The sequence below is a fragment of the Orycteropus afer genome, unplaced genomic scaffold (genome assembly GCF_000298275.1).
Source record: "Orycteropus afer afer isolate SDZICR_OR568_19922 unplaced genomic scaffold, OryAfe1.0 scaffold00020, whole genome shotgun sequence".
Lineage (NCBI taxonomy): Eukaryota > Metazoa > Chordata > Mammalia > Tubulidentata > Orycteropodidae > Orycteropus > Orycteropus afer.
Window position 1 is genome coordinate 715588 of NW_006921607.1, and position 10448 is coordinate 726035.

Sequence of the window (10448 nt, forward strand, 5' to 3'; positions counted from 1 at the left end):
GTGTCATTGGAATTCCAGAACAGGAAGAGAAAAACAAAACCACTGAGAAAATTGTCCAAGATTTGTTGGAGGAGAACTTCCATGAAATGATGAAAGATGAGAATATCTCCATCCAGGATGTCCAATGAACCCCAAACAGGATAGACCCCAAAAGAAAATCACCAAGACACGTCATCATCAAACTCATCAAAACCTATATGACCATGAGACCAGAACTAGATGATGGCCAGCTACCACTGTCAACCACTCAGAAAGGGATCAGTGGAGGAGATCCTGGATAGAATGGGAGAATAATGTGGAACAAAACTCAAAATCATAAAAAAGACCAGGTTTGCTGGTCTGATAGAGCCTGGTGAGACCCTCTGAGACTGTGGTCTCTAGTTTCCCTTCGGTCTGGAAATGAACTCACTGTGTGGCTTCCAGCCAAACAGACAGGCATATGGGTGAACATATACATCAGGTAGACACACTCACTCCTTGGAACAATCAATCATGGGAGAACAGAAGGGCAGTCAGTATCTCAGATATAGCTCAGGAGGCAGGAATTGCACAAGAAAGGACTACAAAGGGAAGCGATAACTACAGCGAGGAAGTGGAAGAGAGCTGTTGCATAGTGGGGAATTGCAGTCAATATCATGAAAAAAATGTGTATGGGAAATGAATTTCCTCTGTAAACTTTCACCTGAATCACAATAAAAACTAAAGAAAAAAAAAAAAAAGATGTTAAAAGGCAAAAGAAGAAGAAGGAAAAAAAAAAAAAAGGAAAAAGAAGAAAGAAACTGCCAAACTTTTTCTAGCGAAACAGGGCTAAATTTAATCATTCGAATCATATAAAATCTGGGTCATTGCTTAAGACACATGACTATTCAATAAAAACCTAACACATATCCTGCCTTCTCCCCCTCATTTTTACAATCTGTATTTAAACAAGCTGATTTCGTGAAACAGAAATCCAACATAATAAAAATAATTTTTTTTTTTTTTAAATCGAACCATGCGTAAATGCCACTATATTGTAAAGCCCGCATTTGATTATCAAGATAGTTAATACTTTCAACAGTAGCAACGGCTGCAAAACAGAGGTCCTACGTATTAAAGAAGAAAATACTTGGCTGGATCAGAACGCACAAAAAGAAAGCTAATATAAAATGGAGAAACCGATTCTCTAGGAAGAGCATGTATAACTAACTCCCAATGCAGGATTCAGGAAGACGTCGTTTTCCCGTAAAAGAAAAAACCTTAATACCCAGAATGCTACAGCACTGAATCGGAAACATCTGGAAACAGACCGTAGATAGAGGAACTATCTGGGTGAGAGATGACCCACTTCTCAGGAGAAGAAATCACCTAAAGCTTAGAGGTGCACAGAAAACGGAATCCAGTTTTAGGCCAGAAGCAACTCAGGGAACAATTAAATATTTTCTGATAAGGCCGAAATCTTCAGAAAAAAAGAATTTAACGTCATGGAGATTCCTTAGAAACCCACGGACGATAGACATTGAAGATTCCAAGGGGGAGGCCAGCAGGGAGAAAATGAGTCACAAGAAACCTAGAGAATAAAATCATGTGACTCTCGGAAAGCGAATCCTCAAAAAGAGGAAGGAAGGGTCCTGGAAAAAGACCCTCTACTCCGACAACCGGGAAGCACAGACCCAGGCGCCTGAGAATCAAACGAGTAACGGGGGCCAAGGGCCCAAGCTCCGGAGCTTGGGGGGACCCGAGACCTCCAGCCGGTGTTCAACCCACGCACCAACGTGGGATCACCGTTCGGAGGCAGTGTTCCGCGCCAGCACAAGGGAAAACCGGCGGCCGAGTCGAGAGGGAGCCTCGCGGGGCACTTACGCGGACGCTTCTTCCTCAAGCTTTCGACACGCTGCCGGGACACAGACGTGGGGCCACTGTAGGAGCCCGGCCGTTCCCGCCTGGAGCCCTCCGCCGAGGCCCCAGCCGAGGCCCCAGACGCGCTGCTCGCCCGGCGCCGCAGCGGCTCCCGCTGCCGCCCTTCGGGACCCCCGGGCGCCAGCTCCCCAGCCGACGAGGCGGGGGTTGCGGAGGCCCTGCCGTGGCGCTCCATGGGCGCGCCAAGCCGGCCCGCTCCCATCCGCAGCAGCCTGTGCTGCCGCCCGAGCCAGGCCCCCAGCGCCGGATTCCTCGTCGCCTGCTCCCCAGCACCTCAACCCGAGCTGAGGCGCACCCTCGGTCGACCGCCTCTTCCGTTGCGCCAACGACCAACAAACCAATCCGACCAGAGTGGGGTCGGACCGAAGAAGTCGCGTCCAATCGACTCCATGACTCGAGACAGATCGACCGCGCCTCCGCCCAATGGGCAGCTCTCACGGCTGGGCGGGGAGATGGTGCTAGGGAGGGTATCCGGGCTTGGCGGGGGAGGGGAAGGTGCTGTTGGTGAGGGGAGAGTGATGGCGGCACCGCCCAATAGACGCGCGGGTGGAGGGGCCTGCGGCTCCTCTCCCTCTCCCGCCAGACTGGGTGGGTCAACAGGTTGGCGCCCCGGGGCCCCGGAACTCTCCCGGGACGTCCCCGCGCGCCCCTAAGTTCCTCCCCCTTCTCGGTCCCGCGCCTTTCTCCAGCCTAGCGGCGCCCCAGCGTGTGGCTGCCAGTCACTGGCAAATGCACCGCAGTTGACCTTAGCCTTTGTCCCTTGGCCTGGGTCTCAGCGGCCATGTAGGCCGCGGGCCCCTCCGCGCTGTTTCTAAGCTAACACTACCCCGCTACACAGCATCGCCACTGGCGAGTTTGGGCTAAGCCCCCTCCCTACCACCTGCATTGGAAAACTGTTCCGGTACCAGAAGGAATGAAAAGACTGGGGTTGGTCTCCATGGCAACTGGAAGAAAGAGGTGGGTTATAAATCCTTCGCCACCCTCCTGTGGTGAAGGAGGGGGTGTGGAAGCCCGGGAAGCGACGTTGGTTTTTTGAAGGAGAGGCTAGACCCTTTCTGTGTGGTTCGCTGAACCACATAGTATAATTTGGTGACGGCCTTGAAGCCGTGAATTTTTAATCATCTTACTCCTTTCTCTTTGGGAAAGAGGAAATGGACACTTCCAGCCCTGCAAAAGGCCTATCAACCTGAGTTGCCTTCAACCTGAGTCTGCCCAAACCTGGGATGATCCTCCCTGTTCAATACCTCCAAAGCATTCCCTCACTTCGTGGAATTTCACAAGATGATGGGCTTACCTTGCTTCTAATTATTTATTGTTGTTGTTAAGTGCCATGGACTCGTCTCCGACTCATAGCGACCCCAAGCACAGCAGAAGGAAACACTGCCCCATCCTGCACCAGGTTGACAATCCTTGCTATACTGGATCCCATCCCACTGCCACTGTCAATCCATCTCGTTGAGGGCCTTCCCCTCTTTCCTGGACCCTCCACCTTACCAAGCATGGCATCCTTCTCCAGTGAATGGTCCCTTCTGACAACATGACCAAAGTATGTGAGACAAAGTCTGGCCATTCTTGCTTCCAAGGAGCATTCCGACTGCACTTCCTCCAGGACGGATTTGTTAGTTCTTTTAGGAGTCCATGGTACTTTTAACATTCTTCGCTAACACCACAACTTGAAAGCATCGACTCTTCTTCGGTCTTCCTTATTCATTGTCCAACTCTCACATGCATATGAGGCAACTGAAAATACCATGGCTTGGGTCAGGTGTACCTTAGTCCTCAAGGAGACATCTTTGGTCTTCAGCACTTGAAAGAGGTCCTTTGCAGCTGATTTGACCAGTGCTTTATGTTGTTTGATGTCCTGACTGCTGCTTCCATTGGCGTTGACTGTAAAACCAAGCAATGTGAAGTTTTTGACAACTTCAATCTATTTATTAGCTGATTTTTTATTACCAGTTTTATTGCTATTAAGTGCCTACCCTTGGAGATTGCAATGTCCTGGGGTAAAGGGGAAGACCTTATTTTCTTTACCTCTCCTTAATGACTGGTAAGGAGCTCTGATAGCATAGTGGCTAAGGCACTTGACTGGTAACCAGAGGCTAGCGGTTCAAATCCACTAGCCACTCCTAGGAAGGAAGGTTGGGCAATCTATTTCCGTAGTGATACTGCTTCAGCAACCCCAGGAGGGGTCACTATGAGTCGGGTCCGACTCGATAGCATATAACAACACCACAACAATGACTGGTAGTAGCTGACTGAACAAAAAGTATGAGCTTCCCCTGTGCTTGTTGAATTGAATTCCCATGCTCACTCCAAACTAATCCTCCATTACTGTCCAAATAACTCTGGGAACTCCAACACCTGCAGGAAGTGGCCTCAGATAGCCCCTACAAGAGCCAAGAACACATATAAGCTACTCTTCTAAATCACAGTGCTGGGCATTACCTATCTTTCTTCTTCCCCCACCACCAAAAAAAGGGTCCTCCTTGACCTGAGGGAGCTTCCATCATGTCTGTGAGCTCTGATGTTGTTAGGTGCTGTCAAGTAGGTTACTACTCATAAGGACCGTATGTACAACAGAACGGAACACTGCCCAGTCATATGCCATCCTCATAATCCTTGCTATGCTTGAGCTCATTGTTGCAGCCACTGTGTCAATCCATTTCTCTGAGGGTCTTCCCCTTTTTTGCTGACCCTCTACTTCACCAAGCATGATATCCTCCAGGGACTGGTCCCTCCTGATTATATGACCAAAGTATGAGAAATGAAATCTGGCCATTCTTGCTTCTAAGGAGTATTCTGACTGTATTCTCACAACATGGCAGCCGGCTTCCCCTGGAGTTAGTGGTCCAAGAGAACAAGTAGAAGTCACAATGTCTTTTACAACCCTAATATAGGAGGTCATTCTCCATCATTTCTGCAACAGGTCAGCCTTATTCAGTGTGGGAAGTACTACACAAGAATGTGAATACCAGGAGGGAAAGAATCATTGGGGGCCATCTTGGAGACTGGCTACAGTTTGCCCTCTAGCCTCCAGTAATTCATATCCTCATCTCATCCTACTCTCTAGGAGCCAGGTGACAGACCCTCTGAGTTTCCATTGTGTTTTCCTAAGCTAACGTAGAGCATCAATGGGGAATAAAAATTAAGGTATAATCACAAAAGTATGAGGCTACAGAGGTTCACAAACCAAGCTCTTTCTCCTTTCATTGAGCTCCATAGGTATCAGGGAATATGAGGGGTGTAGATCAGGCCCCTTTCAAGCACACCACCTTTTTTCCCAAGGTGCATGTATGAGGGGAATTTATAAAAACCTTGCCTGCTGTCTTTCCCAAAGGACAAAGAACTTAAGCCCCTAGACACTCTTCCAATGGCTGACCTCTGATCCAGGGTCCACAGAAGAGACGGAGAAAATGTGTGTCATATGTGCTAGCATGTGGCATCTTGGTGTCCTCGCCACAGCTTACAGACAAGATGAGAGCATTGCCTGCTTTTACAAGTAAGTCTCAACTTGTCTCAGAAGAACAGGAAAAGAAAATTCAAGAGGAAATATGATCCATCTAGATGCAACGATGGGTCTCTCTTCGTCCAGAGCAAAGAAGAATGAAGAAAACCAAAGATTCATGGAAATAATTAGTCCTCACAACTGGTATACCATGCAATCCTCAGCCTATACAACTACGAGACCAGAAGAACTAGATGGTGCCTGGCTACCACTGTCAACCACTCAGAAAGGGATCTATATAGGAAATCCTGGATAGAGAGGGAGAACAATGTGGAACAAAACTCAAAATCATTTGGAAAAAAAAGACAAGGTTTGCTGGTCTGATGGAACCTGGTGGAACCACTGAGACTATGGTCCCTACCTGCCCCTCAGGTCTAGAATTGAACCCACACCTGTGGCTTCCAGCCAAACAAAAGACAGGCAGAAAGGCTGTTTATGCACAGGGAGACTGTTCAGGGGACAGGAGTGTGTGGATGGATGGACAGAGGGAAGAGGTAATTATCAGGAGGAAGTAGGAGGGGAGCAGTTGCATTGGGGTAAATTGTAGTCAGTGTCATGAGACAACGTGTGTGAACTGTATGGAAAGTAAATTTGCTCTGTAAACTTTCACCCAAATCACAATAATTAAAATATATATATATGAATTTAGGTATCAGGGAATATGAGTCAGAGTTGCCTAGGACTGGAAGATAGTCTTCCTTCCCAAATATTGAAAAAGTTGAATATAATCTCTTTATTTTCAAGTTCCAGGCCTATCTTTGATAAATATCCCTGATTTTGGGTACTGTTAATTTCTAGATAAACACTAATGTGTTCCCTTTAATAGTTATTACTTAGAAAAACAATCTGTGCCCAAGTAAGTTTAGGAAATAGATAAAATTAAGTGCAGTTTATCAAAGCTTTCGATATGTTTGAAGGGCATGATGACTCACCAAGAGGAGGCTGGAGTATGTACCTGTTTTCCAAATGTATTTGACCATGGTGCCCTTTTTTCACTGAACTTTTTACTCAGAACACACTTTGAGAATTTCATCTCTGAGTGGAAAAACTGCATGCAACTCTGTTATAGGCAGTAAAGACCTGGTTCTGTACATTTCGAAAGCCTGATGACTAGTATCATTATTTTCACTCCCAAATAAACCTATTTGTAGAAGCATCTGTTTCCTGAAAACAAGTTTGTCCTCATTTCTCTAAACAGCTCCACGCTCCTTAGTTCATTAATGGTACTGTTATTTCTGTTTCCCTGAGTAACTTGATTCGTCTCTTTCCTTGAGCCTCACACTGTTTAATAGAAATACAATGCAAACCCCATGTGTCATTTTAAATTTTCTAGTAGCCACATTTAAAAAAAAAAAGAATGGTGAAATAAATAATGTATTTTATTTAACCCCATGTACTCAATAACATTTCAAGTGCTCAGTAGCCACATGTGTCTAGTTCTATTGAACAAAGATGCTCTCTCTGATCAGGAATTGATTTTAATTGCCTCCTGCCTCCACTTTCTCTACTCTGCAGGCCAACTGCTGTAGGTTCTATTCATTTCTCGCTATTTACAAGTTTTTGATGACTTCTTTGCCTACAGAATAAAGCCCAAACAATTTAACATCCTTGGAACCCCACCATTTAGCATCTTCCCACTTTTCTTCATTACTTCCCATTTGCTTTCATATCATGTTCCAGCAAAACAAATCTTGAAATATGGCTTGCTCTTAACCCAATTCTGATCCTTGGCTCGCTCTTTTCTTGCCTCTATATGAAATTCCTTTACTCCACATTTCTACTTGTCCAAAATATAACCCAACTTCCATGATTTAACCCAAATGATGATGTTAGGTGCCATCAAGGCAATTCCAACTCATAATGACCCCAAGTGACAGTGGAACTGTCCCATAGGGTTTTCTTGGCAGTAATCTTTATGCAATCGGATCACCAATTCTTTCTCCCTCGGCCACTGGGTAGGTTCAAACCGCTAACCTTTCAGTTAGCAACTGAGCTCTTTTGTGTGTGTGTGTGTGTGTGTGTGATTTGGGTGACAGTTTACAGAGCAAATTCACTTTCCATACAGTGGTTCACACACACGTTATCTCATGACATTGACAGTTTACCCCAGTGCAACACCTCTCCTCCCACTTCCTCCCTATACTACCTCTTCCCTGTGTCCATCCCTCCGTGCACTTCTGCCCTCTGAACTGTCTCCCTGTGCATAAAAAGCCCTTCTTTCTCCCATGATCTCTCCAAGGAATGTATCTACCTCAGGTACATGTTCAACTCTTATGCCTGTGTTTTATTTGGCTGGAAGCCATAGGTATGGGTTCAATTCCAGACCTGAAGGGCAGCTAGGGACCATAGTCTCTGGTTCCATGAGGTTCTATCAAACCAGCAAACCTCGTCTCTTTTTTTTTTTTTTTCACATGATTTTGAGTTTTGTTCCACATTGTCAGTTAGCAACTGTTCTGGTTACCTAGTGCTGCTCTGATAAGAAAATACCACAAATGGGATGGCCTTAACAAACAGGAGTTTATTCTTACAATTTGGAGGCTTTAAGTCCAAATTCAAAGTTCCAGGCTCTAGGGGCTGGGTGAAAACCTCAACCTTGGGGTCCAGTTCTGCCTCCTGCTCTCGGCCCACTGGAGCTAGAGACATTTCTTCACTCACACAGCTGTTGGCTCCTGAGGCTGGGAAGCCCCAAGGTTGACAAGTAAAAAGGCACAGTCCCGATGTTACCAATCCACACGGCAGGCCATTAACTTAAGTCCACTGTAAGTCCCAAGGTCGGCAGAGCATAGCAGGCTGCTGAGCAACGACATGGCTACATGCAGGGTCCAAGCATGCCATGGGCTAGAGACCATTCTCAAAGCTTCTCCTTATATACAGAAAGCAGACCACATACCCAAAGGTAGCTACTAAGCTGCTCCCAGTAGATTCCACCATGGAGTTGATTACCACTCTCATCATGGGGAATACTACATCCAGCTGCCCAGCCACTCAACCAGGCCTAGCCAAGTAGACATACAAACATAACCATCACAGCAACTTAGCTCTTAACCATTCCACCACCAGGGCTTCTTATCCCAAATGATACTGCCTTCATAAGTCTTCATTGATTACCACATAAAGTCTGTTACATCATGCTTAATGCATTTATTGCATACGTCCTTATCTTAAAATTCTTATTGTTTGTGTTTTGTAATCCCAACTAGATTATGAGAGCTATTAGAATGAACCAAAAAAACAAACTCATTGCCATTGAGTCAGATCCAACTCAGTGACCCCTTCTTGGGTTTCCGAGGCGGTATCGCTACGGAAGTAGATTGCCCAACCTTCCTTCTGAGGAGTGGCTGGTGGGTTTGAACCGCCGGCCTTCTGGTTAGCAGTCAAATGCCTTAGGCGCTATGCCACCAGAGCTCCTTTCCTGCATTTTCCCATCTCCCACTATGCCTTTCACAAAGCAAGCATGCATGCATACATGCACAATGTGTTGATGAATGATTATAGTAGCAATGGCCACTGTGAGATCCTTTAAATACTAACATCTTTGTAGTGGACAGTGTTTACTATCTACCCAGCCCAAATCCATCCCCTCTTCCCTCAGAAATCCCCCCTACCAATCTACAGATTAGGCCCCAGCAGCCATGTTTGTACTTCGTAATCCCACCCACTTAGAATAGAGACTCACTTCTGAAAGTGTGATGCCACATCCCCCTGTAGGCAAAGAATCAGAGAAAAGAGAAAACTGATCTGCACAGAGATCCAAGAATGAACAGATGCACAGAGCAAAACAGAAAAACCGACTGTCAGATCTCCCAGTCCTGGTTTCCTATTTTCCTGGGCTGAATACATCCCTGTCTTGGGGTTCCATAGGTTCTCCTCTGTAATGTTAGAATGCATTTTTCTTTCTCTTTTTTGTTTAACTTACATTGTCTTCTATTACTTGGAAAAAAAGAATCTTAAAACAATCATGATGGAGACCATGCCCTCATTATCAAGGCCACTTATCCTGTCCTTGCCTACCGTAAGGGCTCAGAGACCATTTCTCAAGGATTCTCAAATTTCAAGCAACTAAAGAGGATAAAATGCACAAAGGAAGAATTGTCTACATCATTGTGGCAAATGGAGTTGTCTACAGAACTTTCCCTATCTGTGTTCCCTGCTCAGAATTCCTGTCCCTGGTCATACTAACAGAGAACATCAGTCTGCATTAATGAAAGGTGTGAAATTAACTTAATGAAATACTGTTTTCCATTACTCTCACACATTGACCCTCACACATTGACTTTAATGAATGGTTTATAAAGTATCATCAAGAGGTCTTTATATAAAGAATAGATGATGTGCTTAATGTTTGCAAGTTAATGGGGTGCTACTCAACTTCTTCAAAGGTATTTTTTTACTTAAAGTAGACCAAACATCCCCGTGTCAGTCTTCATCCAATTATTGCAGCAAAAGCACTTTTCCCTGGTTCTCCCTACCTTAAGACCTTCTTATCTGCTATTTCTGCCTTGAGAACTTCCAGGAGTTCTGGTAGCATAGTGCCTAAGGCATTTGACTGCTAACCAGAAGACCAGAGGTTCAATCCCACCAGCCACTTCTTTGAAGGAAGGTTGGGCAGTCTACTTCTGTAGTGATACAGCCTCGGAAACCCAAGGAGGGCTCCCTATGAGTCAGGTGTGACTATGAGTCGGGTCTGACTCGAGGGCACATAACAACAAGAAGAAGAGAACTTCCACACCCCAGGGCACCATCTTCACCTCCACTTCTTTGGCCCTTTTCATACACAGGTTTCAGCTTAAATATTCTCTCCTTTAGAGAATCCCCTCACTACCACCCTAAGTAGGTATTGTTTCCTCTCCCTACCTATCCCCCACTGTGATGGTTGGAGCTGTATGTCAACTTGGCTGGACCCCAGTTCTGGGTGGTTGTTCCCATGATGGGATCAGATGACTGAGTTCTGAGTGGCCAGTCTGCCCAAGGGGAGTTTCCTTAGGGGCGTGCTTGCAATGATATTCCAAGGACAATCTGGAAGAACGGCATTCCGAACTACAGA

The 10448-nt window shown here is 45.8% G+C and overlaps 1 protein-coding gene across 1 annotated transcript in view; it reads right to left on the reverse strand.

Annotated features, from left to right (window-relative positions):
* PANK2 (pantothenate kinase 2) overlaps positions 1 to 6384 on the reverse strand; it is a 59428-nt gene extending 53044 nt beyond the window's left edge. Inside the window, 3 exon segments of the mRNA XM_042783588.1 lie at positions 1843 to 2361; positions 2364 to 2589; positions 6337 to 6384. Of these exon segments, the coding sequence (XP_042639522.1) occupies positions 1843 to 2361; positions 2364 to 2589; positions 6337 to 6384 (793 nt within the window).
* Positions 6385 to 10448: the final 4064 nt, after the last annotated feature.